Here is a 25,675-nt window from a genome sequence, read left to right as displayed (position 1 = left end):
TGGAAGATAGTGAGGAATTTGAACCTCAATCTGTCGAAGAATATTGACAAAGATCTAATTGGCCAAAATGGCAAGGGGCAATTCAATCAGAATTGAACGCACTGGCCAAAAGAGAGGTCTTTGGACCAGTAGTCCAAACACCTACTGGTATAAAATCAGTTGGTCATAAATGGGTTTTTGTGCGAAAAAGAAATGACAAAAATGAAGTTGAAAAATACAAGGCTCGCCTTGTCGCACAAAGATTCTCATAACGACCTTGAGTCGGTTATGAAGAAACATATTCACCCGTTATGGATGCCGTAACATTTCGATATCTCATCAGTTTAGCCTTACGTGAAAGGATTGAAATACATCTAATGGATGTGGTTACAACTTATCTGTACGGGTCACTTGATAATAAAATTTACATGAAAATGCTTGAAGGATTTAAAATGCCCGAAGCATATTCAAAATCTTGGAAAATATACTCAATCAGATTACAAAAATCTTTGTACGGTTTAAAAAAATCTGGGCGCATGTGGTATAATTACCTCAGTGAATATTTGCTGAAAGAGGGTTACATAAATGATATTATTTATCCATGTATTTTTATAAAGAAAATGGCATCCGAATTTTTTATACTTCCTATTTATGTTGATGACATAAATCTTGTTGGAACTCCAGAAGAGCTCCAAAAGGCAATTGAATATCTTAAGAAAGAGTTTGAGATGAAAGATCTTGGAAAGACAACTTTGTCTTGGTCTGCAAATTGAACATTTAGCAGATGGGATCTTTATCTATCAATCTGCCTATACAGAAAGGATCTTAAAATGCTTTTACATGGACAAAGCGCACCATTGAGTACACTAATGGTTGTTCGATTACTTGAAGTGAATAACGCCCCGTTCCGACCTCCAGAAGAGTAAGAGGAACTCTTTGGTCCTGAAATACCATATCTCACTGCAATTGGTGCACTTATGTATCTTGCTAATGCTACAAGGTCTGACATAGCATTTTCTGTTAATTTACTAGCAAGATATAATTCTTCTCCTACAAAGAGATATTGGAATATGATTAAGCATATTTTGCGATATTTAAAGGGAACTCTTGATATGAGTTTGTTTTATGCTAACAAAGGTAGTGCAAATCTTATTGGTTATGCAGATGCATGTTATTTATCTGATCCCCATAAAACTCGATATCAAACCGGATACATGTTTACATGTGGAGGTACTGTCATATCATAGCGCTCCACAGAGCAATCTATTGTTGCTACTTCTTCAAATCATGCTGAGATAATAGCTATTCATGAAGCAAGTAGAGAATGCATATGGTTGAGATCAGTGATTCATTTTATTTAAGAAAAATGTGGTTTGGAATGTGATAAAAGATCCACAATTTTATACGAAGACAATACTGCATGCATAGCCCAATTGAAGGGAGTATTTATAAAAGGAGATAAAACGAAGCACATTTCACCAAAATTATTCTACACACACGATCTTCAGAAAAATGGTGACATTGATGTGCAACAAATCCGTTCAAGTGACAATCCGTCAGATTTATTCATTAAATCTTTGCCAACTTCAACTTTTGAGAAAATGGTATACAAGATTGGAATGCGGAGACTCAAATATTTGAAACAAGATTTTTACGAAGGGGTAAAATACGCGATGTACTCTTTTTTTCCTTACTAAGATTTTTTCCCACAGGGTTTTCCTTGAAAGGTTTTTAATGAGGTAGCTAGCAATGCGTATTACTAAATATGTGTACTCTTTTTCCTTCACTAGAATTTTTTTCCCACGAGGTTTTTCCTAGTAAGGTTTTAATGAGGCACATTATCTTTTAATGAACATCCAAGGGGGAGTGTTATAAATATATATTCCCTCCGTTTCAATTTATGTGAACCTATTTCCTTTTTAGTCCGTGCCAAAAAAAATGATCTCTTTCCTTATTTGGAAACAATTTACCTTTATACAATGATTTATAGCCACACAAAATATATGTGCATCATTTTACACCACAAGTTCAAAAGTCTTCTCTCTTTTCTTAAACTCCGTGTCCAATCAATTAGATTCACATAAATTAAAACGGAGGGAGTATTATATTATAGATGTTCATTTAGTATTCCGTTGTAAATAAGCTTCCCGAAGAAGTTTATCCATATGAGACTGTGCCGTAAATATATTTATTTATTTAGTACTCTATTGGAAATAAGCCCCGTGAAGAAGCTTATCATTTTGGTACTCCATTATGGATAAACATTACCCCCGGTAGAAGGTAGAAGATTATCTGTATCTGATCTGTAGCAGCTTACACATCAGCTTGTAGTAGCAACTTATACAATATCTTGGAATAGCAGCTTACAAGCACCTTACATAATAACTTACTTTCTTTTATAAATAAATTTTTTTTTAGTTTATTAGATAAATAAATTTGAATAATATATCAATTTCTCTCTATGAACCTTCTTTATTTTATAACAAACCTCATATTATTGAAGTATAGAAAGTCGAAACCTCAGGGGAATTTTAAACTAAAAATATGGCGAAAGTGACGATATACTTGCAATCAATTTACAGCCAGCGTGTAACCCAAGTCATACTTTCATAGTCGCAACGTCGGTATAATGGAAAATTTTCAATTTTCAATTTACAACAAGCTCTACTCTACTTAATACACTGCAAGTGTAATACCCTGCCACTTTGAAGGAACCCTACGTTTTCGTGGAAGAAAAAGACAAAGATTAACAAGGTAAAAGGCTTTGAATATCCTTTTCAAATCTCTATAGTGGATTCATTTTCTCTATCATCACGTATTTTTGGAAAACATTCATGTAGTATCAAGGTTTTGATGGTAAAAAAGAGAGAAATTTAATGATTTTACTGCTTTTTCTTTGTGTACATTGTCTCGGCCGAAAAAAGGGATCAGTTTATTTGATTGTTAATCCGATCTTTGCAGGCAATTTTGGGTTCGGATTTTCACGCAGCTAAAGATGGTAGGTTTAGCATTAATCGCTTGCTGAGGTGTAGGGTTAGGGTTTTGAGTTCTAACATGTTCTGTTATGAAGCTCTGATTTCTATTTTTCCTTTTTCTGTATTAGCTTCCGCTCTCTTTGCTCAAGACTGCACAGGGGCATCCCATGGTAAGCTTTTGAACCCCCCCATGTAGGGGAGACTCATGCCTTTTTTTTTTCTTTTTCTTTTTCTTTCTAATTTTATTGATTACTTCAGTCTTTAGTCTTTTTTGAGATGTAATGCAGTTAGCTCAATTAGGTTCTCGAGTTCTGCATATTTTGAGTGAACCTGAATTTAATGAACAAAATGGTTATATGAATTCAAATGTGTAATTGTAGTTGATCACCAAATTAGAGAGCGAGAAAACAACAACAATCAGCCAATATTTTTTCCTTTTGTTAGCTGACGCTTTTCAGCTAACATTATCAAAGGCAACAGATTTTGTGTCGGAATAATTTATCAGTTTCTGCATATTGGTATAATATCTTAAAAATAAGCCTCAAGTCTCTGGATCCCACATGAAGTAGTCGAAACTCATAACGCTCTCTGGGTTTATTAGCTATTGATTTACTTGCTTGTATTCATTGAATTATCTCAATCTGGAAACCCTTTTTTTCCTAATACAGTTGGTGGAGCTAAAAAATGGAGAGACTTATAACGGGCATTTGGTGAATTGTGATACTTGGATGAACATCCATCTTCGTGAAGTTATCTGTACATCAAAGGTAAGTCGTCTTTCCTTTTTAATGTTACTGTAGGTTTTCCCATGTATTGGTGGTGTAATGGTACCTGATTTCTTAAAACTTACTGCAGGATGGAGATAGATTTTGGAGAATGCCAGAATGTTATATTCGTGGCAATACCATAAAGTATCTTAGAGTTCCTGACGAGGTTAGTTTATTTTTTTCATTGTTATGATTAATAATGCCTTTGTGTAGTATTATTTGTTTTTCACTGCCAATAGTGTGTATGGCACTCTTGGACCTTGAACCAAGGGGTCAAAGGCCTGTGCGCCTATCTTGTAGTTATATGCATCATTAAATGGTTGCTTTGCTTGGGTGATTGTAAAATCGTTATACTATGAAGCTAAGCTTGCCTTGCATTGTCTGCTTATTAGGAAAGAGAGCACGAAAGCCATAGAGAACTGGGGAGAAAAAGTTCAAGGAAGGATCAGCAATAAAACTTGTCTTCCAAAGTTCACTGACTGATAATTTAAGCTAATGATTTGCCAACTCTAAAGAAATCTAAGCAATAATAACGGGTGGGAACTAAAGACTGAAACTTTTAGCACAACTCTGATGTTACTAAGGCTAAATATGAATGTCCCCATAATCATGTTGCCTCTTTACCATTGATAACATAGACTTCTATAAATGAAATTATTGCTGTGGATGGAACATTAGTGTTTTAGATGTGGAACCTGAATGTTTTTTTCGGATAAGATGTGTAACCAAATGGTTTTCAAATAAGATTTGGAACTTAGATCATTCCTTGTTCTTATTTATTTTCCACTATTACTGGCTTATTTTATATCAGATATCCTATATTAGAAAAAGATAATAAGTGTTGGAAATCATAAGGTTGAACCATTATTGACATTGTTCTTGCTTGCATGTGAGTTATATTTCTGTTAGAGGAGGTGTGAATACTCTGGGGTGATGCAGTTTAGCCAAATCAGACATAGTTGTGCTCCCTAAGGGCCATTGAATCTGACACCTTGGGTAGAAGTGCAATTCTATGAAGATGACAATGCGAGTTTGTTTATTGCTGACCCGAGCTTTCTTCTGAAATCCACCCCTTGCAATTTTGTGCTAAATAAAACAGCAGTGCCTGCTTTCTGCTTTTACTTGCTTCTTTTAGAGCGGGTTATGCACTCTTCGGCTTTGATATTTCATAATCCATGACAAGCACATATGTGAAGTTATCCTAGCCTTTTGATGTATCTCTCTCTCTCTCTCTCTCTCTCTCTCTCTCTCTCTCTCTCAACGCGCACCCTCCTTTTACACACACATGAATAGTGGATTTAGGAAGAGCCTGAGATTCTGGAGCTTAGTTGCACTTCCTTTTTTCTTGATCTTTTATGGGAGTACCAAGAAACCATCTTTTCCTTTTGTTTGTTAGTTTTTCTCCTCTTTTATTTGCTATCCTTTTTTGTCATTCGTCTTGGCCTTCACTTTTATGCTAGGAAGAGAAATGGAAGGACGATGATGTTTGTCAAAAGCTGTTAACCTTGTATGTACAGTTCCCTTAGTTTGTTTGGAGGTGGAGTCGAGATACTAGATAATCTTGGTGTAACCGTACTCGTGGAGCTATTTGTCGGGTTAATCCTTTATCGAAACCAAAGCATGTAAAAAGAGAGATGAAGTTGTTATAAACCTTTCCCAGTGTGCTTTTAGGGCTGCAGTTTGTGCTATTGTAAATTGAAGCCATGATACTAGCTTCTCTCTGTGGTCCTCCTTCCACACACATATTCATAATTGATTTAGGAATTGCCTTGATTTTTGGAGCTTAGTTGCATCTCCTTTTGTTGATCTTTTAGGAGTATCAGGAACCCTCTTTTCCTAGTGTTTGTTTGTTTTTTTCCTTTGTTAGATGCTTTCTTTTTGTTTACTAGCTAGACAAGTGAGAGTCGGAAAGGATGTCCAAAAGCAGCCATTATCCTAGTTTGTTGTAGCTCTTACTTTGTTTGGACACACGAGGTTGGGGGGGGGGGGTTGAAAAGGAGAGGTAGGGGAGAGGAGTGTTCATGAGCAGCTAGCATTTTCTTGTAAAAAGTCATTAAGTTGAGTGGTTCTCCTTGTCAAAAGGGCAAGTCTTTGGGCAATTCAGTTCAACTGATGTTAAGAGTATGTAATGTAATTCATGTTGGATCACTTGTTTACACATAATTATTTGGCTGTTGAGACTTAGGGCAGTACCTGGTAGCATCATGTGTTCTTAGCTTGTGAGACTTTCCTTATTGATGTATAATGTTCACAACAGATTAACAGATACGAAGTGCTGTCAAAACCATAATTAGGTAGCTTATGAGATTTGATGTTTACCAAACATGGCATACATCGTAATTTTGCTGTAGTAAATGTAAAACGAAAACCTCCTGCATTCCTTCAGCTGTGAATTGAAGCTTCACTTTCACAAAAATGGAAAAGATTGCAGTTTGCCTTTACTTTTATTCATGAAATAACTACAGTATTTCAACTTTAGTTTTCGGAGAGGTTAGGCTTTGTAGATATTGTTTTTGTGTATGTGTATGCCTATATATGGACATATATACATGTGTTTAATGGTTGGAATAGTTCATTCTTATCACTCGGGTTGGAGACTGAGTTCACAGTAAGTTATAAATTCTGGAAGCTTGGTCTGCCCTTGGCTCTTTGTTTGACCGAGTTAATAATCCCTCTTCGTGCTTTTTGGTTAACTATACTATTTGCGTTCTTTTCCAGGTGATTGATAAAGTTCAGGAAGAAACAAAAAGCCGTGCAGGTACTACTTTGGACTAGTGATTTTCCGAAATTTTATAACCACTTCTATTTTAGCTGTTGGACAATATGGGGTTTGTTCATCATACAATTTTTTTCCTGCTCACCTAGGACTAGTTTCTGAACATTCAGCTTAATTTTAGGTATATTAATTGTTTACTCCAACCAAAAGTTGCAGACCCAATGCATGTGTTTATTGAAAAGAATATTTAATTTCCAATTCAAGTATAATTTGGTGGGAATCAAATTGAAATAATATTTTAGATGTTTTTCAAGAAAATGGTAAAAGGTAAAAATATGAGATAATACGCTGAGAAGGGTGTGGAAGATTATTAATTTAACCTCATGATTATTTAAGTTGTAAGAACATTACTTGCAAAAGAGACGAAGATAGTTAATAAGGGATGTTGAGGCTTTAAAAAATATATAGATTATTAGGCTTTTGGCTCCTTCTCATCTTGATAATATAGAGCTTCCCACATGGTAATCTTGGCATGGCATTTGGTCACATGCTGTGTTACATGGATCCTCCATTTACTTGCGTCGATTGGTGTCGTGCTACTCTGTGGTGAGGAAGGGTTAAGAAGTTCCTTTTGTCCAATCTAAGTTTCTCTGTTTCTCATTAAAATTGTACTTGTGAGCTGTATTGATCTTTTAGGCCATATTATTGACCTGTCATACTGGTGGATAAATAGAACTTTGGATCACATTAACATGATCTTTGATGGAATGTAGATATTGGTGATTATTTATCTGTTTGGCGGGATTACTGTTTGGTTCATCTTATACTTGCAAGTCATATTAACTTTGCGTAGAATGTCTTGTTAGACTGGGGTTGTTTGACAGATATTAAGTAAACAGTGCATATGTTTCGATAATAACATGCATCTTTTATTTTCCTCTTTTTAGAGAACCTTCTACTATGTATGAACGTACTTTTGCTTTATGATGGTTAATTCCATAATTAGTATCTTGTTGATTCCTTTTGAGTTAGTCCATATGCTTTTGCAGATAGAAAACCACCTGGTGTTGGAGGACGAGGAAGAGGAAGAGGTAGGGATGAAAGTGCTGCTGGAAGACTGGCAAAAGGCATTGGGCGTGGAATGGAAGATGCAGGTCCAAAAGGCCGGGGCAGAGGAGGACCTGGTGCCAAGTCTGGTGGAAAAGGTATGAAGTGCTCAATGCAAGTGTATACCTAATTTTGTGCTTCTTCTCTTAAAAGTTTATGATATCCCTAAGTTTCAACCTGAAGCCTTGCATTTCCATGTGAGATATTTTATTCATGCATTTATATCTAGCAATACCTAAGCAGATCGAGGAGACTGACTGCCATGTCAATGCTTGAAACAGCCTCCATAGAGGAAGTTTCTGACAGAAGTAATTGAGAACTCACCATTTATAGCCATTTGCTAATCAGATGATTCTGGATCGGATTTCTTTTACAGGTGGAGGCCGTGGACGTGGCTAATCATCTTCAGTTAGAGACAATGAAGCAAGATGTGTCACTTTAAAGGCATATTGTATCTAGTTTTGTTTATACTGCCAAATTATGAAGGTGCTTCTTGGAGGAAAGGCTGCTTCCAGTTATTTTAAATTTGAGATGGAGTGTATTTAGGCTTGAAATGCTCACTCTCAGATTGATCAGTGTTTTTCTCTTTTAAGTGAAGAAAAATGTAAGCGAGCTCGTGTCTTGAAAATATTTGGCCATCAGTATGTGTAATCTTAAATGAGAACTAAGCCTAGTATTCGAATTCGAGGTGTTCAGGTACTAGTTAAAGATGCTTTTCACACTTTATAATTGGAATGTTAACTCTAGACGAAACCATTCAGAGTTCATTGGCAGGTCATGAATCATGATTAACATTTCGAATCTTTCTTTTACTGTTGCGATCTCCTCCTCCCCCCCCCCCCCCCCCCCCCTTTTACTCTTAGTTTAATGGTATTATTATGATTTGGGAGGCAAACTTTTTTTACTGTTTTTTTTTTATGTAGATAAACTTTTTTTACTGTTAATTCTCCAAAAATATGTTTTTTTATTATATAAAAAGTTGTGATTATCTTATCTTTATATAGTTTTTAAGCATGCAAAATTTGGACGAGTTGTATTTTTGTTTGGTTATTCATTTACCATGGAGCATCTTTCTGGATAAGCGTAGTGGGGTGCGACGGGTTAGTTTTTTTTAGTTATCTTTGTTTGAGGTTTCACGAAAGACTTCAATAAATACAATGGGTCCGAGAAAACTTATCCTATAATTGAATCTAGTCCAGGACGGTCACGCAATCGTAACTGATTGTCGGATACAGACAAAAAGAACAAATGGATTCTAGTTATAATATCTTTGTGTCTTCAAAAGATTCCTATCCTCATTTCTATTGAGGTGCTGAGTTACTATTCCTTTTTCCCTTGTGTCAATTGTCATAAGCCGTTAGTGTAGTTGATGATGGCTGATATCAAAGTAGATATGGAACAACATCACCAGCAGCAGCATGTTATAGTTGAAGCTCCAGAAATGGAGAAACAACAAGTTAAGCCTCAAAAGACAAAGCGAGTGGCTTCCCTTGATATTTTCAGAGGCCTCACTGTTGCAGTAAGTTTGGCCATCTATTTCTTCTTATGGCGTTCTTGGCCTGGACTCTTGAAACCGCCAAGTTTTTCTAAAATAGTTGTGGTAACAAATGGTATTGTTAGGATTTAAGTTAGTGGTGTAGAAGACTCCTGCACTCATGGCTTTTTGTAACAATGGCTACGAATTTAGTATATATCTATATATTTTTATAAAAAGAAATGTTGATCATAAAACTCGAGTCCAAGGGACTAAGGATTGCAAGCTTTATCTGCGTAACCATAAAGAGGGCAGTCAACTTCATATTTCTCTCTACACACTAGCATTTCTGTTGGAGGGTAGACAGATAGAAATCTTAATTTACTTTATTGGGATAACAGACTGAATTGGACTCTCTCAGCTTAACCAAGCTTATCTCATTTTGTTTTCAGATAATGGCCGTAGAATAATTAAAAATGTACACCTCTGATTTATATTAACAAGTTAAATTTTTTTGTTGGTGTGACTGTATTGAGCTATCTTGTGCTTAGTAGTTAGTGATGTGACTACGAGCATATTTTAAAACTAATATATACTGGCTTATTGTGTTTACCAGAAGTTTGTTTCTTGCAATTTCCAGAGGATCCGTAAACATGTTTTAATAATAATCTCCCCTCCTCCCAACTTACATAGCAGACTATGTCCGCGGCAGGGTTCAAAAAATAAATAAAGATATTCTGTATCCTATTTATCCTGTACCCTATAGTGACCTGGAAAATTTTAGAGTGTAGGAATTTCAATAATTATCTTTTTTTCATTAATTTTCTTAGTCTCATGATTTGCTTGGACTAAATTATTGTAATCTGCTCAGTGCATATGGAAGTAAATCACATATTATCATTGTTGTCTTGAAAACTTGCTGAGGTTTGTGGAATTTGTAGCTGATGGTGTTGGTTGACGATGCTGGAGGAGAATGGCCTATGATTGGGCATGCACCATGGAACGGTTGCAATCTTGCAGATTTTGTGATGCCATTCTTTCTGTTTATTGTGGGAATGGCCATAGCACTTGCTCTCAAGGTTCTCTCCGCGTTTTTGCCCATTTATAAGAATATAAACTCAGGTAGTATCTCATACTCATTGGTGCTTATTGTGTAGAAAATACCAGAAAAGCTAGTGGCCATCAGAAAGGTGATACTAAGGACTCTCAAACTTCTATTCTGGGGCCTCCTTTTACAAGGTCACTTCTCTTTCTTTCTTTTTCTTTTATTCTTCCTTTTCAATTTGCAAAATTAAGGAGATATGCATTCTATTGATATCCAATATAGCATATAAAATTTAGGCCAAGTGTTAGCAAGCTTCTGATTCTACCAACTTTTGCCATTGCAACAAGTTGCAACAATGTATTAGCTCAGATGAATTTACAAATCCTTTATCCTTTCTAATGGCCATCTATCCCCGACCATGCCATGTTTGGAATTTAGCCATTCATTCAGAACGAGTGATCGGTAATGACTTTTAGTTGTTAGCTTCCCTTTAGGAAACAGAATTGTGTTTGGCTACAGATAGAAAGTCTTAACAATGTGGTAACTGTCCTAGGGAAAGAGGCAGTGGGAATCTCATCTTTCTTCTTCCCAAAGTCATTACGATCCTAACTTCATCTTTTAAATTTTGAAGGGGGTTATTTCCATGATCTTGACAAGCTAAAATATGGTGTCGACATGAATAGGATAAGGTGGTGTGGCATTCTCCAGGTAACAGTATTTGATCCCACCCCCTTATTTGAATGCTAATATCTTGTGTTGGTGATAATTTTTCTGCTTTTTATCGTTCTAGAGAATTGCTCTCGCTTACTTGGTTGTGGCAATAATAGAAATAACGACTAGACAAGCCCAACCCAAGGAACTACCAACTCGATGGTTCTTCATATTCAAGATATACTATTGGCAATGGTGAGTATTTTTTCGGTGTTGCTAAAGTGGTGATAGCATTAAGGATAACAAAGTTAGAACTGAGCATTCCTTTCACAATTTCAGGGTTATTGGAGCATGTGTCTTAATAATTTACCTGGCCACATTATATGGAACGTATGTTCCTGACTGGCATTTTGTTGTCCAGAACCGGGACAGTGTTGATTTTGGGAAGATTTTAACTGTGAGTTTCATTCGTCCATGTTCCAAATTCAACTCTAATATTTCTGTCATCAGAAGTCAAGGTATTCGATTTTTGTGTTAGGTAACTTGCAACGTGAGAGGAAATCTGGATCCTCCTTGCAATGCAGTGGGTTATATTGACAGACAAGTACTTGGAATCAATCACTTGTATCCACGTCCTGCTTGGAAGAGATCCAAGGTGATTAGTTCTGTACAAAGTTTATCTGTTCGCTTAATTCTTATGCTTCTTTATCAATCATCTATTTTTCACTCGATTAAGTTCACCTGGTAATTAATATATTAGATGATCTTTATTCTGCAGGCTTGCACTAAAAATTCCCCATACGCGGGAACTTTCAGGGACGATGCTCCATTATGGTGTTTTGCACCATTTGAACCTGAAGGAATTCTGAGGTGAGATGCATATACACAATTCTTCAAGGCCTGTTAGACTGGAAATAACTCCACTCTTTCCTAGTTTTCTACTTGATGAATAAAAACTTGTAATGCTGGATACATTCGTGCTGCTTACTAATGTTCAAGTTTTCATGTCTGGTAAATTCTTCTATGACTACAGCTCGATTTCTGCTATTCTCTCTACAGTTGTTGGAGTTCATTTTGGACATGTCCTTATCCATATGAAGGTTAAGTCAAAATCTTCTAGACATGACCATCTCACCCAAATTACAGAAAAGTTGCTGATATTCAGATGTTGATGAAATTTCAGGATCACACATCCAGACTTTTGCATTGGGTTGTCATGGGCGTAGCTCTTTTGGTTTTAGGAATTATTCTCCATTTCACGGATGGTAAAATTTGGATTATATCTAGTGGACTCAGGACTGGCTATTTTACCTCTTCTCTCTTATCTTCCTCATTTTTTCTTTGGTGGTGGTGTTGAATGCAGCTATTCCTTTAAATAAGCAACTATACACCTTCAGCTATGTCTGTGTAACCTCAGGAGCAGCCGCATTAGTGTTCTCTGCTTTCTACATTTTGGTACACTAGTCTTGTAAAATCTGATCACTTGTATTATTATTCTGTGCTACAAATTGAACTGATCGATTTGGGACATTAGAATTTGGGATGTATAGACCTTTACAGCTAAATCACACTTGCCTCTGAAATGCATTATTAGGAACAAAAATTCTCAAGGTTCAAGTTGTCATTCCAAGTTTTCAAGTCTAATGGTTTTCATAATGAGAATGTAGCTGGATTTTTGAAGAATTGTTGTAATTCTTAACAAGAGAGCTTGGAATGACAACAATCTGATGCATGATTACTGTTGCAAGATTCTCAAAATTCTTTTCTTTTGCGATACAGGTTGATATTTTGAACTTGAAGTATGTATTTCTGCCACTGGAATGGATTGGCATGAATGCCATGCTTGTTTATGTAATGGCCGCCGGAGGAATATTTGCAGGCTTCATCAACGGGTGGTATTATGAGGATCCTCATAATACACTGGTATTTCATTCATCTCTTTCATTACTCTTCTCCCTTTGTTTCTGTCATTGCTGTTTAAGTAAACTGATTGAACCGAACTCTCAACAATTGCAGATATATTGGATAAAGAAGCACATTTTCATTGGAGTATGGCATTCAACAAGAGTGGGAACTCTTCTTTATGTCATCTTTGCCGAGATTCTGTTCTGGGCTATCGTTGCTGGCCTACTTCATCGATTAGGCATATACTGGAAGCTTTAGTTCTGATGAAACCTGCATCTTCTGAGTTCTGCTTGCTTATCTTAGATAAAATATAGGATACCAGTTTGATTTCCCTACTACAGCAAGTGGCTAAGAAGTTCAATATATCTTGCAGTACAAATGAAGTTCAATACATTGCTTGTAAAAAACCATTTTTTCCCATTGGAATTCATGTCAATTCTTCAAGTTTATTTGGACTTTCTTGTTGAATTATCTAACAAAATGACAGAATAGGGATTGCTTTCATCTTTCTTGAGCTTTCTGATAAATGTTAGTACTAAAAAAAAAAAAACAGAAGCTTCACTTAAAATTGAAAAACCTCCTTATTTTGAATGTCTAACTGCACTTGCAAACTTTTAACTAGATATGATGTGAAGTTATCTGTAAATATTATCATTCCCTTAATCTTACTTGTTTAATCAATTAATGAGCTTAGTAAACTAGATGTGGAACGGCAGTTTCTTTGAAGATTACAAACTAATACGTTAGGCTCGTTTGGTACGAGGGATAAGTAATCCCGAGATTAAATTTGAGATGAGTTTATCCCAGTTTGGTCGGGATAAAATTACGGTATAACTAATTCTCCGGATTAGTTATACCGAGATTGTAGTGTTATTTTTATCCCTAAAAGGGTGGAATAACAATCCCAAAATAATTAATCATGGGATAACTTATTTTCAAACCTATCGACCCCCTAGTCCTTAGGAGGCTCCGTGCAAAAACAAAAATTATAGTTTAAATGTTGATCCATAAGACTAATATAGTACTAAATCGTTTTTAGTTTTGATTCAGAAGCAACATAAAAAAGGAATCATGTGTTGCCGGTGCAAAATGTAGATAACCATACGCCAAAAATTATTTAATCTTAATATTTTTCATTTAATGACATGTTCTTATTGAACTAACAAACAATCAAATTTTTCTATAATAGTCTTCCTTTAAAACAATACTTTACTATAATGGTCAAGTTTTATATAGAATTAATTTTTTATATTAAATATTTGAAATAGACAAATCTGTTATAGAAAAATGTGACTATACTTAACTAGCGTATCAAAAGTTTTTATTTTTTTTAAACTCTTACTCTACTATGATCAACGATAGTCATATAAAAAGAACGGTAAAGGGCCAAATATACCCCTCTACTTTCGAAAATGGTCTAAAAATACCCTTCGTTATACTATTGGGTTATCTATACCCCTGGAGTCATACTTTGGGTTCAAATATACCCCTCATTAAACGGAGGGACACATGTCATCGTCTTGTTGGTCAATTCTAAATATCTTCTAATTAATTTTCAAAACCCATTAATAATACCCGAAAAACAATTTCTTAATGCAATTTTTTTTTGTAAAAATTGGAAAAAACTGAAATTATTTTTACTAAAAACTGAAAAAAAAAACAAAAATATTTTTTTTAAAAAACTGAAAAATATTTTCTAAAACAATTTTTTTGAAAAAAACTGGAAAGAAAAACTGAAAATCAATTTTCTAAAGCAATATTTTTTTGTAAAAACTGAATTATTTTTTTACTAAAAACTAAAAAAAAAGAAAATATTTTTTTTCCAGTTTTTACAAAAAAAAACTACTTTAAAAAAAGCTAAAAAATATTTTCTAAAACAATATTTTTGTAAAAATTGAAAAAACACTAAAAAGCAAAATTCTAAAGTAGTGTTTTTGTAAAAACTGAAAAAACAATTTTTTTTTCAGTTTTTAGTTAAAAATATTTTAGTTTTTTTTCAGTTTTTAATTGCTTTAGAAAATTGCTTTTCAGTTTTTTTTCCAATTTTTACAAAAATATTGTTTTAGAAAATATTTTTCAGTTTTTTTAAAGTAGTTTTTTGTAAAAACTGGAAAAAAAATATTTTCATTTTTTTCAGTTTTTAATAAAAATGTTTTTTTAGTTTTTTTCAGTTTTTACAAAAAAAAAATTATTTTTCGGGTATGGATAATGGGTCTTTTTAATTAATTAGTAGAGTTAGAATTGTCCAACAGGACAATGACACGTGTCCCTCTGTTTAAATGAGGAGTATATTTGAACCCAAAGTATGACTGCAGGGGTATAGATAACCCAATAGTATAACGAGGGGTATTTTTAGATCATTTTCGAAAGTAGAAAAGTATATTTGGCCCTTTACCGTTCTTTTTATATGACTATCGCTGATCATTGTAGAGTAAGAGTTTAAAAAAAATAAAAACTTTTGATACGCTAGTTAAGTATAGTCACAGTTTTTTTAAAGCAGTTTTTTGTAAAAACTGGAAAAAAAATATTTTTGTTTTTTTCAGTTTTTAATAAAAAATTTTTTTTAGTTTTTTTCCAGTTTTTACAAAAAAAAATTTATTTTTCGGGTATGGATAATGGGTCTTTTTAATTAATTAGGTGAGTTAGAATTGACCAACAGGACGATGACACGTGTCCCTCCGTTTAAATGAGGGGTATATTTGAACCCAAAGTATGACTGCAGAGGTATAGATAACCAAATAGTATAACGAGAGGTATTTTTAGATCATTTTCGAAAGTAAATGGGTATATTTGGCCATTTGCCGTAAAAAGAAATGGATGAAGTATAATTATAAACTGCAAGAAGAAAAATTGAAAAAATAAAGAAATGATCAATTTTCAGTTGGCGTTTGCTTTAAACGGGCCTCTACTCATGGGTTGGGCCAATGATAGACCAACTCGAACTGTGTCGAGACGGCCCGTTAGGCCCTAATTTTTCTTGGAGAAGAAGACTGACAATGAAAAGGAGAATATAAAGCTTTCCGATTGCACAAGCTACCCAGATCGACTCTCTAATTCCGTTTTCTCCCCGGATTCTCATACAAACACAAGCTCTATTTCTATAGAAGATACGATGGCAACGGCGATGGCAGAGGATAGCAACTTCGAAGATGACCAGCTCCATGCTATGTCCACTGATGATATTATTAGGGCTTCTCGCCTTCTCGACAATGAAATTCGAATCATTAGGGTACCTACCGATCTATCGGAGTTTATTTTCTGTTTGTTGAATTCTTTTGTTTTTCCGGTTTCGATTTTTGACTATTTGACTTGAATGGTGAATTTATAGGAAGAGCTACAGAGGACGAATCTAGAGGTGGATTCGTTCAAGGAGAAGATAAAAGAGAATCAAGAGAAAATTAAGCTCAATAAACAACTTCCTTACTTGGTCGGCAACATTGTTGAGGTCAGTGGCGAAGCCAGGAAATTCAATTTCAAATTTTGAACCACCTTTGAAGGTGGGCTATGCAAGGGTTTTTTAATCAATAACAAGTAATATTTTACCTTATACGTAGTATAATTTTTCGGTTTGGGCCAACATAGCTTTGCCCCTGGTTGAGGTCAGTCATTATGTTTTTCTCAATATCTTGCTTTGACGCTTATCTTTAGCAAGTTATATTTACATATAGGAAAAAAGAAAAAGGAAGAGAGTTTTGCACCGGATATGGCGATTGGCTACATTACCTTTTCAACTAAGAGGCTTCACAACTTATCTTGCTTTGACGCTTATCTTTAGCAAGTTATATTTACATATAGGAAAAAAGAAAAAGGAAGAGAGTTTTGCACCGGATATGGCGATTGGATACATTACCTTTTCAACTAAGAGGCTTCACAACTTATCTTGCTTTGACGCTTATCTTTAGCAAGTTATATTTACATATAGGAAAAAAGAAAAAGGAAGAGAGTTTTGCACCGGATATGGCGATTGGCTACATTACCTTTTCAACTAAGAGGCTTCACAACTTATCTTTAGCAAGTTATATTTACATATAGGAAAAAGAAAAAAAAAGAGAGTTTTGCACCGGATATGGTAATTGGCTACATTACCGTTTCAACTAAGAGGCTTCACAACTTATCTTTAGCAAGTTATATTACATATAGGAAAAAAGAAAAAGGAAGAGAGTTTTGCACCGGATATGGCGATTGGCTACATTACCTTTTCAACTAAGAGGCTTCACAACTTGTAGGATGTGCTATGGATTCTGACTTGATGTGTTTCTTTTGCTTGGACTAATTTATTGTCACGAAAACTAACACTGTACCGTTACTATAATATTATCGACTAAAGTTCACCCAATTACGATACTAGCATGCTATGTATGCATATATTGTATATTTGTATTTGATTGTCTTTGCAATGTTGTTCAATTGATTGGAGAGTTGAAAAAAGAAAATTAATTTAGTGTCAATTTAAGTACGAAAATTGCATTTTCGGGATCAGATAGATAGGGAAATAGGAAGATGGTTTAGAGGAACATAAATTGGGCAGGACAGAGGAGAGTGACTGCTGTGCTTCCTTTTTCTTGAATGTTTGAATCTGTTTTCCAGTAATCTCAGGTTTTATCACGTTGAACTGTGAGATTGCAAATTTTGATTCTTTTTCTTTTTCCTTTTTTTGGGTATTAAGAATATGTGTTCATGGAAGGAGTAGTAGAGAAGTTTAGCTTTGAAACACATTTAATTATGGTATCTTACAGATTTTGGAGATGAATCCAGAGGAAGAAGCCGAGGAGGATGGTGCAAATATTGATCTCGATTCACAAAGGAAGGGAAAGTGTGTTGTACTGAAAACATCCACGCGTCAGGTGAGGTGTCAAATCATAGGATTATGTCATTTGCTTTCTAGGTATATATTGTCAATATTACTATCCAAACTCTCTTTTTCTACTTCTCCTGGATGGAACCCAACTTCCCTGCTGTTCTACTTTATCCTTCTTCGACAGCTTCTTTATATTATATTCTCTTTAGATGCTAACATCTTTTAGTAATTGAATTGTTCTCTATTGCCAATTACAGACAATTTTCTTGCCTGTCGTTGGCCTTGTTGATCCTGACAATTTGAAACCTGGTGATCTGGTTGGAGTAAACAAAGACAGTTATTTGATATTGGATACTTTGCCATCTGAATATGACTCTCGGGTTAAGGCAATGGAAGTTGATGAAAAGCCAACTGAAGACTATAATGATATTGGAGGCTTGGAAAAACAGATTCAAGAGCTTGTCGAGGCAATTGTTTTGCCTATGACACATAAAGAACGGTTCCAAAAATTAGGTGTTCGTCCTCCAAAGGGGGTCCTTCTGTATGGGCCTCCTGGAACTGGGAAAACACTCATGGCCCGAGCATGTGCTGCACAAACAAATGCTACTTTTCTTAAGCTAGCTGGACCCCAACTTGTGCAGGTAGATCATTTTCGGCCTTTTAAGCCTACTGTGTTTAATTGCATTAGATTTATTCGAAGTTTAACTCTCTTGTGCTGGATAGGCGGGAACCTAGTTTTTCCTTTTTTTCATTGGTCCTGGAAATTTTGACTAAGAATTGCTGTAAAGCACACTAGTCTCTTTGAAATTACACCTATTCAGATGCTAGATGGCCCTCAATTTGATTTTGTCTGAAACGTGTGGATTAGATCTACTTCTACAAAGCTCCTCATTAAAAATAAAAGGGAATCTTATAGAAATGTCCCAAAAAAGTTCCAACTTACCAACCTCTAGCCATTAATTATAGACTTACCAAAACTAGCCAAGCACATATAAAAATTGAAAACCTAAAGAAATAAGGTTCTTCTATCCAATATCACACACAAAGATCTCCTTCCATATTTTTAAGTGTGATTAGCAACATTAGATGCAAGACAGAAATGAATTTTATTGATTAAGTAGCAAATAAGGTGATGAATATAAATATATATATATATATATATATATATATATATATACAAGATTCCAAAAATCTAAGCAAAAAAGGATTTTTTTTAATGGGTATGGTTGAAATTCATTGGAAACATATAGATGAGTCAATATACAAAATTTGAGGAAGATTGGAGGTGATTTGGATTGAATTGATATCAAAATTCGTAGTTAAAATCGAGTTCAAAAAATTCTTCTGCGACACATGTATCAAACACGTATCACGCATGTATCTCACACGCAAGTATACATGGATATACATGTGATACACATTTGATACAAATATGATACATATCTGATACATGTGTGATACACTGTGTGATACACATATCCTTTTTTTTATGTTCATCTTCTACTTCAGATTTTCAATTCAAACCAACTCAAAACTCCACCAAATCATCTAAACTGAGATTCAAGCTCCTTAAGATGTACCCAACCTATTCTAATAACACCCACTCAAAAGAAAGCAAAATTTTGACCTTTTGTTTTTGTCTACAAATAGCTAATTGGCTAATATTAGTAATATTTTGTGAATTGGCCAATTTTTGTAATAAGCTACTTATAAATGGACATAACTGGTATTTTCCCAAAATAAAAAGATCTACTTCCAGAAAGCATTTTTATTAATGATATTATACTTAAAAAGTTTGGTCATGGCATGCGTTCTCATTTAAACTTACTCATGATTTTTTGAAGGAAAAAAAAGCTTATGACTTCGTAAAAACTTGAGGTTAGATTTACATGCGATTATTGCAGATATATAAGTGATCCTAGGTACAAAAGGTTAGTGTACAATCAGGATACTAAGTAACCATCTACTAATATCTATTGTCCATGGTGGAAGGGTATACCATCTCCCTTTTTGCTGGTAATCTTACCAGGAACAGAGTGTATCTACCTCTCACCTTTACGATTTGGTATCTCTAGTTGTAAATACTGAACATGTCAGCACTTTTTTTGTTTTTTGATTGGTAAGTGATGACACGTTAGCTTAAGACAAAATTTGAATTCATGTTGTGAACTTATGCATGTAATTATTTAGCATTTATTGTATTATTGATTGGCTTTCTAAAGTTTGCTGTCAACTACTACATCGAAAATTTACGCAATTTAGAGTTTTTTACACAATTGGGCTGCTGATCAATGCTTGTACTACCTTTAGATGTTCATTGGAGATGGGGCAAAGCTTGTTCGTGATGCTTTTGAGCTGGCAAAGGAGAAATCACCTTGCATTATTTTCATTGATGAGATTGATGCTATAGGCACAAAGCGTTTTGATAGGTACACTATATACTTTGATTTGCTTTGCTCAAATATGTACTTAACCTTGCATGCCATAATATCTCTCCCGTCTCAGTAAAAATATTAGCTAAGGAACTATGTTGGAGTTACTTAATCTAACTACGTAATGTTGTTATTTTGCAGCGAAGTTAGTGGAGATCGAGAGGTCCAGCGAACCATGTTGGAGTTACTTAATCAGCTTGATGGTTTTAGCAGTGATGATCGGATTAAGGTTCTTGTCAATTTAGAACTATTTATATGTACACCTTTTTTTTTTTACCAACTTTGTGGTCGGATCTTGAGCATGATTTTCCTTTCCAAAAAATTACCTTGTAAGTGGTTTCAAGATTTTAGCTGAGAATAACTGCAAAAGCTAAAAGAAGTGATCATCAGTTTTCTGCTTCTATACATTTTTATTAAACTGTTTCGGTCTCTTTCTTCACTTCAGGTAATAGCTGCAACAAACAGAGCTGATATTTTGGATCCTGCTTTGATGCGATCTGGTCGATTGGATCGTAAAATTGAGTTCCCCCACCCAACAGAGGAAGCCAGAGCTAGGATCTTGCAGGTGGGATACTCTGCCAAATATGTCTCAGTTCATTTCTCGTTCCCTTGCCTTGGTTAGCTACTATGAAATGAGTTCTTGAGTATTTTGCTTTTAACATCTTTTGGTTCTTTGCCGACTGCAGATCCACTCCAGAAAGATGAATGTTCACCCAGATGTTAATTTTGAAGAATTGGCTCGATCAACTGATGATTTTAATGGGGCACAATTGAAAGCTGTATGTGTTGAGGCAGGCATGCTAGCACTTCGTCGCGATGCCACCGAGGTCTCCATTCTCTCTCCTACATTGTGTGCCCCCCCAAATATGTGCATAGTTGGGCTGATGGTCTGGCTATTATCTTTATGATGTTTGACTTAAGTTGTGCATCTTATCATGTTAAGGGGCTTAAAAAGCTCGAGCAGTTCAAGTTTTTGATGATACCAGAAGCTTGAGAAATTTAAATGATTTAAAAGATGAATAAGTTTTAAGAATTGACATGAAATCTTATTGCTTTTTAAAAAAATATTCTCCTTCCCAACAGTTATAAAAAAAATAAAGTTTAGGCTTCTACCATGGTCTAATAGATATTTGGATTATATTCATAATAATACTAATTGAACTGAACTGGTCCGTTACGTCTGCCCTTCTTGCAGTTAAGTGGTGATTAATACATATGATGATCTATATTTCATAATTAAAAAAGATATGTGATGCTCTCTCTATCCTTGTCCATGTCGAAGTTCGTCTTGGGTAGGCTAATCAACTGTGGCAAAACAGAATCCCCATTGTTTTTAGGGTTTGCAAGCCCTCTAATTCTATGTCCACTCTCTTTCAGGTTACGCATGAAGACTTCAATGAAGGTATCATTCAAGTTCAAGCCAAGAAGAAAGCCAGCTTAAACTACTATGCCTAAACTGATCAGAGGTGCCACAGAGAGCTGCTTTTAGCTTTTCACTGCTGAAATGCCCTACACCACCTACCTCTTCTCTTTCCCTCTTGATGTTGCAACTGCCATGCCCTTCACTGCCCCCTCCCAGCCCCTTTGCTTTCACTGTTCTTTCTTTCTTTCTGGAGAGCGGTTGGCGGGGAGGAATGGAACCTTTGCAGATAAGCCTCTGTGCTAGACTTTATTGTTGATTGTTGATATCAGAAAGGTGTCTGCTAGTGTGTGGATCTCTTCTTGAATTTGTTCTTTTTATATTTTCCTACTGTATAACTTAATGACCCAGACTCTCACAGTAGCCTAGAGCTATATTGGCAATCTTTTGAGCTATATTAGCAAATGTGTTAATTGGAATTTATCGTTAGCTTTGGACGAGAGCTACCCAAATACTTAGGGCTTGTTTGGTACGAGGGATAAGGAATAATTAATTTCGGAATTTAATTTGAGATGAGTTTATTTCATGCTTGACTGAGATTAAATTGCGGTATAACTAATCCGAGATTAGTTATTTCGGGATTGTAGTGTTATTTTTATCCTTATGGAGGGTGGGATAATAATTTTCAAAATAATTAATTCTGGGATAACTTGTTTCCGCCGCCTTAAAATCTGCTGTAGGATCTTCTACGGGCTTATGATTGGGGATGATTTTGTTGCAGCTCCAACCTTGTAGATTACCAGCATTTGTTGAGCATTTGTGCATGTGCTACATGTGATAGAAAGAAATTTCACCAGAATGCATTTTAATTCTGACCTTCTTGACGCTATCAAGAAGGAATTAAAATGTGTTCGAATAAATAAATATTTGTAAAATTCCTAACAAAATAAAAAATATTTAAAAAGTACATTCGAAAATTTTCAACTAAATAATAGAGAAAAATATATTTTCAGGAAGGAATCAAATTGTTTCCAATTATCACGACTACCTAAATAAAAGAGGAAAGTAACATTTTCAAGAAAGAATCGAATTTATTTCAATTTTCAAAAGTTCTTATTGTAACAATTATAACCCAGTAGAATCTCACTAGTGGGGTCTGAGACCTTACTCCTGCCCCGGAGGGATAGAACCCAGTAGAATCTCATTAGTGGGGTCTGGGACCTTACCCCTGCCCCGAAGGAATAGATAGGCTGTTTTCGGGAGACCCAAAAGTTCTTATTGTAAATAAAAGAAAAAATATACTTTTTTCAAGAAAGAATCTAATGGTTTTTGTTCCTAAAAATACATTATAACATAGATAAAAAGGTATCTTTTCAAGAAAAAAAATGATGTCTTCAAATGATAAATAAATTCTTGACATTTTCAAAAATATACATAAGAGAAACATATTAATTGTAATTACAAATTTATACGGCATTGAGCATATTAACATTGGTGGGAAAAAATATCTTAATATTCAAACGGTAAGCATTATTTTGTTGTTTTTTATAGACTGAAGACTATAGTGTAAAATTGGCATTGCGTCGAAGTTAAATAGAGTCCTTTTGGGACATGGTGCGGCGGCAGTTAGTCACAACCCTACCCAAAATGGGTAAAGGCAAATACGGTAATTTCTGGATTCAAGACGGTTTATTTTGGTCTTTTTCCGTGTTCCACTCGTATACCGCGATCCCGTGGAATTCTGCAGCTATAAATATACCTCAAACCCTCTCTCGCTCGAGCCTTCGCTGGTCTGTTTTTTTCTTCGTATCTCTTCTTGTCATCCTCCTACTTTTTAGAGAGAGAAAGCAAAAGAATACGCTTCCACTATGTTGGTTTATCAGGATCTTATCTCTGGTACTCTTCTTCCCCCTTCTTTCGCTTATATCTATTTCTCTTTTTCTGCTAATCTTTTGTTGTTTTGAAGGTCGAGTCGTGTTCTATGTTTTTTTTTCTTTTTTTATCCCTGGTTCCAACTTTCTGCCACTCAGATATGTTTTGTGTTTAACTCCTTGCTAGAAAGTTGTAATATTGGAACCAGAATAGTGCTGTTTTAGCAATCTGTGGTGACTCTTGTTGAATGATTCGCTTGTATCTTCTGGCTTTTGTTTTATGACATGATTTATTGTATGAATTTCAGTTTTTCTCGTGTTTCGGACCATACGTTTCAAAAAGATCTGGTTGATTTGACTGCTCTTACTGTCTGTGTGATTTGCCTAATCTGTTAACGCATAGTTTTTTTTTCCTTTTTTGTTTGGGAATTGAATTGCTAGATCTAATCTGATCTTATATTTCAACATCATTTTGGAGGATTTGATCGTTGAAGTTTTTTTATCTATACGTTTATGATCTGCTCTTGAATTTTGGAGGAATATAGGAGCGATTTGGATCCTAAAGTCTTGATCTTTCTAGTTTTTAGTTTGGCTAGACTTGTGACACATTCACACGTTTAATTTTGGAAATCCTAGTTGTAATGTTATGCAACAAACATAAAAGGACATGTTTATGCAACAAAGACCAGGTTTTGATTTCAGTAGATCTGGATTTGCTTTGTGGATTCTACTGATTTCAAGATCAATTAAGCATCTTAAAGTGTATATGGTGCATGGTGTAAATAAGAAGAGGCTACAAAGGCTCTTTTAATGTTTAATCTCGATTCTTCCACGTTTCTTCTGGTTAGTTATTCCATCAAGTTTTTGTTGTTATATGCACCTCTGAGTTGCTCTAAGTTGCTTCATATGCTCAAGTTCACTATTTAGAGTGTTATAACAGTGGCTTTAGACTAACTGTTTAGATTCTACTTTGCTTTTGTGCACTCAATGAGGTTTCTTATCTATAATAGAGTCTAGATAAGCTACAATTGAGGTTGGTTCCTAAACTGTATTCGGAGTATTTTGGGGATTGGTCACAAAATAAAGCAGTGTGATGAGGGAATGAGCTTTTTAGCTGGACTTATAGATTAAAATCAAAAGGAAAAAAAGTAGCTACTTAGCTCTGGACTGATCACTATCTCTTACCTATTTGTTGAAGTATTAAAAAATATCCTTATATTTTATGGTGCCGATTGCAAGTATGTTTTGCCTGTAGAAATTTCTTATTTTCGTTGTTTTCCCCCTCATGATGATATGTTGTTGTTATTCAAACTTAACACATTAAAATTATTGCAGGTGATGAGCTCCTCTCAGATTCATTTCCCTACAAAGAACTCGAGAATGGATGTCTTTGGGAGGTTCAAGGGAAGGTAATGTATTTCGTTAATAAGTGCCCCAAAGCTTTCCATCTGTTAGAAGCCATATTTTTTTGGGTACTAATATCTAATATAAGGAAAAAGGAATAATGTGGTGTGCTGGTCACATTACAGTGGGTTGTTCAAGGTGCTCTTGATGTAGACATTGGGGCGAATCCTTCTGCCGAGGGTGCAGATGAAGATGAAGGTGTGGATGATCAAGCTGTCAAGGTTGTCGATATTGTTGACACTTTCAGACTTCAGGTTTGTATGCTCTTTTATGGAACTTCAGTCATCGTTAATATACCTCTTATTTTATGTGAATAAGACGTTATTTTCTATTTGCAGGAGCAACCTTCTTTTGACAAGAAACAATTTGTTACATTCATGAAGAGATACATCAAGAACCTGACTCCCAAGCTAGAAGGAGAAGCCCAAGAAGCATTTAAAAAGAACATTGAATCAGCAACTAAGTTCGTCATGTCAAAGCTCAAGGACCTTCAGTTGTATGTTATTTTCACTCTTTATCACTTCATAACATTGTTGAAGCTAATTTTGACGGAAGTCAAATCCTCTTTTTCCTTAAACATACTTTGCGCGTTTGAATTGAACCTTATACTAAATGTTTGTGCTGGCAGCTTTGTTGGTGAGAGCATGCATGACGATGGTGCCCTGGTGTTTGCATACTACAAGGATGGTGCAACTGATCCTACCTTTTTGTACCTTGCACCTGGCTTGAAGGAGGTCAAGTGCTAGATGTCTGGTGCAGATTTTGAGCAATAAGTTTCAAATTTGAGATGTTCCATGTAGTTTTTAAGTTTTATCCTTTTTTGCTAATTTATGGTAGTGTCTTATGAGCTTGGGTACTTGTTTAAACCAGTACTTTCTGAACTGTTTCTTAATGTTATAATCTCATTATGTGGGACAGCTAATGATCCTGGTTGAGTTGAAAGTCTCTTATTAAATCCTCTTTTAGCAGTTTTGCCTATTCAATCCGTCTCATTGTTGGGAGATATTTTACTTTAGTCTAGCTATCCTATTAATTAACAGAGGGAAAAAGAATTCTCTTTGACGAGAGGATGTAGGTTTGGAGACATGCTCTTGAGTCCAAAGGTTTCAAGCCTATTAATGAACAGAGGGAAAAAGAATTCTCTTTGACGAGAGGTTGTAGGTCTGGAGACATGCTCTTGTGTCTAAGGGT

The 25,675-nt window shown here is 35.0% G+C and overlaps 5 protein-coding genes and 1 non-coding gene across 8 annotated transcripts; all 6 read left to right on the top strand.

Moving 5' to 3' along the window:
- The first annotated feature begins 599 nt into the window (after nt 1-599).
- On the top strand, nt 600-1,226 carry LOC138905212 (secreted RxLR effector protein 161-like). The gene is made up of 2 exons (XM_070193719.1): nt 600-739; nt 980-1,226. Exons 1-2 carry the CDS (start codon nt 600-602, stop codon nt 1,224-1,226), a joined length of 387 nt encoding a protein of 128 aa, XP_070049820.1.
- Nucleotides 1,227-2,501: 1,275 nt separating this feature from the next.
- LOC104101505 (probable U6 snRNA-associated Sm-like protein LSm4) lies at nt 2,502-8,347 on the top strand. 2 transcript variants are annotated; one of them, XM_009608959.4, is made up of 8 exons: nt 2,502-2,733; nt 2,941-2,977; nt 3,083-3,124; nt 3,623-3,721; nt 3,810-3,887; nt 6,440-6,479; nt 7,487-7,642; nt 7,921-8,347. In XM_009608959.4, the coding sequence occupies exons 2-8, from the start codon at nt 2,975-2,977 to the stop codon at nt 7,941-7,943; spliced, it is 441 nt and encodes a 146-aa protein (XP_009607254.1). In that variant the 5' UTR covers nt 2,502-2,733; nt 2,941-2,974; the 3' UTR covers nt 7,944-8,347. The 2 variants fall into 2 exon arrangements, with proteins under 2 accessions (XP_009607254.1, XP_009607253.1); XM_009608958.4 differs by having other exon boundaries at nt 2,547-2,733; nt 7,470-7,642.
- LOC117278024 (small nucleolar RNA snoR127) lies at nt 4,647-4,772 on the top strand. Its single transcript, XR_004508334.1, has one exon. It is a non-coding gene; the product is annotated as a small nucleolar RNA snoR127 (small nucleolar RNA).
- Nucleotides 8,348-8,832: 485 nt separating the features above from the next.
- Nucleotides 8,833-13,068, top strand: LOC104101506 (uncharacterized). Of its 2 annotated transcripts, none has more exons than XM_009608960.4 (13): nt 8,833-9,063; nt 9,960-10,097; nt 10,176-10,257; nt 10,695-10,771; nt 10,854-10,969; nt 11,054-11,171; nt 11,253-11,369; nt 11,493-11,584; nt 11,748-11,814; nt 11,898-11,979; nt 12,078-12,169; nt 12,494-12,637; nt 12,731-13,068. In XM_009608960.4, the coding sequence occupies exons 1-13, from the start codon at nt 8,914-8,916 to the stop codon at nt 12,875-12,877; spliced, it is 1,422 nt and encodes a 473-aa protein (XP_009607255.1). In that variant the 5' UTR covers nt 8,833-8,913; the 3' UTR covers nt 12,878-13,068. The 2 variants fall into 2 exon arrangements, with proteins under 2 accessions (XP_009607255.1, XP_009607258.1); XM_009608963.4 differs by having other exon boundaries at nt 8,920-9,063; nt 10,186-10,257.
- Nucleotides 13,069-15,645: 2,577 nt separating this feature from the next.
- LOC104101507 (26S proteasome regulatory subunit 6A homolog) lies at nt 15,646-21,688 on the top strand. The gene is made up of 9 exons (XM_009608964.4): nt 15,646-15,848; nt 15,948-16,064; nt 17,356-17,463; nt 17,675-18,058; nt 19,728-19,846; nt 19,991-20,078; nt 20,295-20,414; nt 20,536-20,676; nt 21,227-21,688. Exons 1-9 carry the CDS (start codon nt 15,732-15,734, stop codon nt 21,302-21,304), a joined length of 1,272 nt encoding a protein of 423 aa, XP_009607259.1. The 5' UTR covers nt 15,646-15,731; the 3' UTR covers nt 21,305-21,688.
- A 1,259-nt stretch (nt 21,689-22,947) lies between these two features.
- LOC104101508 (translationally-controlled tumor protein homolog) lies at nt 22,948-25,467 on the top strand. Its single transcript, XM_009608965.4, has 5 exons — nt 22,948-23,105; nt 24,416-24,489; nt 24,610-24,738; nt 24,823-24,980; nt 25,113-25,467. Exons 1-5 carry the CDS (start codon nt 23,078-23,080, stop codon nt 25,228-25,230), a joined length of 507 nt encoding a protein of 168 aa, XP_009607260.1. The 5' UTR covers nt 22,948-23,077; the 3' UTR covers nt 25,231-25,467.
- The last annotated feature ends 208 nt before the right edge of the window (nt 25,468-25,675 follow it).

Source organism: Nicotiana tomentosiformis, chromosome 1, assembly GCF_000390325.3.
Source record: "Nicotiana tomentosiformis chromosome 1, ASM39032v3, whole genome shotgun sequence".
Classification (NCBI taxonomy): domain Eukaryota; kingdom Viridiplantae; phylum Streptophyta; class Magnoliopsida; order Solanales; family Solanaceae; genus Nicotiana; species Nicotiana tomentosiformis.
This window is presented reverse-complemented; position numbering and strand designations above follow the sequence as displayed.

Bases quoted from the DNA above. Each gene is read 5' to 3' on its own strand.
- LOC138905212 (XM_070193719.1), top strand. From the start codon at position 600: ATGGCATCCGAATTTTTTATACTTCCTATTTATGTTGATGACATAAAT. The intron at 740-979 runs GTCTGCAAATTG...TAATGCTACAAG, and splicing joins GGAAAGACAACTTTGTCTTG to GTCTGACATAGCATTTTCTG.
- LOC104101505 (XM_009608958.4), top strand. The intron at 3,125-3,622 runs GTAAGCTTTTGA...TTCCTAATACAG, and splicing joins CTGCACAGGGGCATCCCATG to TTGGTGGAGCTAAAAAATGG. The intron at 7,643-7,920 runs GTATGAAGTGCT...TTTCTTTTACAG, and splicing joins TGCCAAGTCTGGTGGAAAAG to GTGGAGGCCGTGGACGTGGC.
- LOC104101506 (XM_009608960.4), top strand. From the start codon at position 8,914: ATGATGGCTGATATCAAAGTAGATATGGAACAACATCACCAGCAGCAG. The intron at 10,970-11,053 runs GTGAGTATTTTT...TCACAATTTCAG, and splicing joins AAGATATACTATTGGCAATG to GGTTATTGGAGCATGTGTCT. The intron at 12,638-12,730 runs GTATTTCATTCA...CAACAATTGCAG, and splicing joins AGGATCCTCATAATACACTG to ATATATTGGATAAAGAAGCA.
- LOC104101507 (XM_009608964.4), top strand. From the start codon at position 15,732: ATGGCAACGGCGATGGCAGAGGATAGCAACTTCGAAGATGACCAGCTC. The intron at 20,079-20,294 runs GTTCTTGTCAAT...TCTTCACTTCAG, and splicing joins GCAGTGATGATCGGATTAAG to GTAATAGCTGCAACAAACAG. The intron at 20,415-20,535 runs GTGGGATACTCT...TGCCGACTGCAG, and splicing joins CCAGAGCTAGGATCTTGCAG to ATCCACTCCAGAAAGATGAA.
- LOC104101508 (XM_009608965.4), top strand. From the start codon at position 23,078: ATGTTGGTTTATCAGGATCTTATCTCTG. The intron at 23,106-24,415 runs GTACTCTTCTTC...AAATTATTGCAG, and splicing joins TTATCAGGATCTTATCTCTG to GTGATGAGCTCCTCTCAGAT. The intron at 24,490-24,609 runs GTAATGTATTTC...GTCACATTACAG, and splicing joins TTTGGGAGGTTCAAGGGAAG to TGGGTTGTTCAAGGTGCTCT.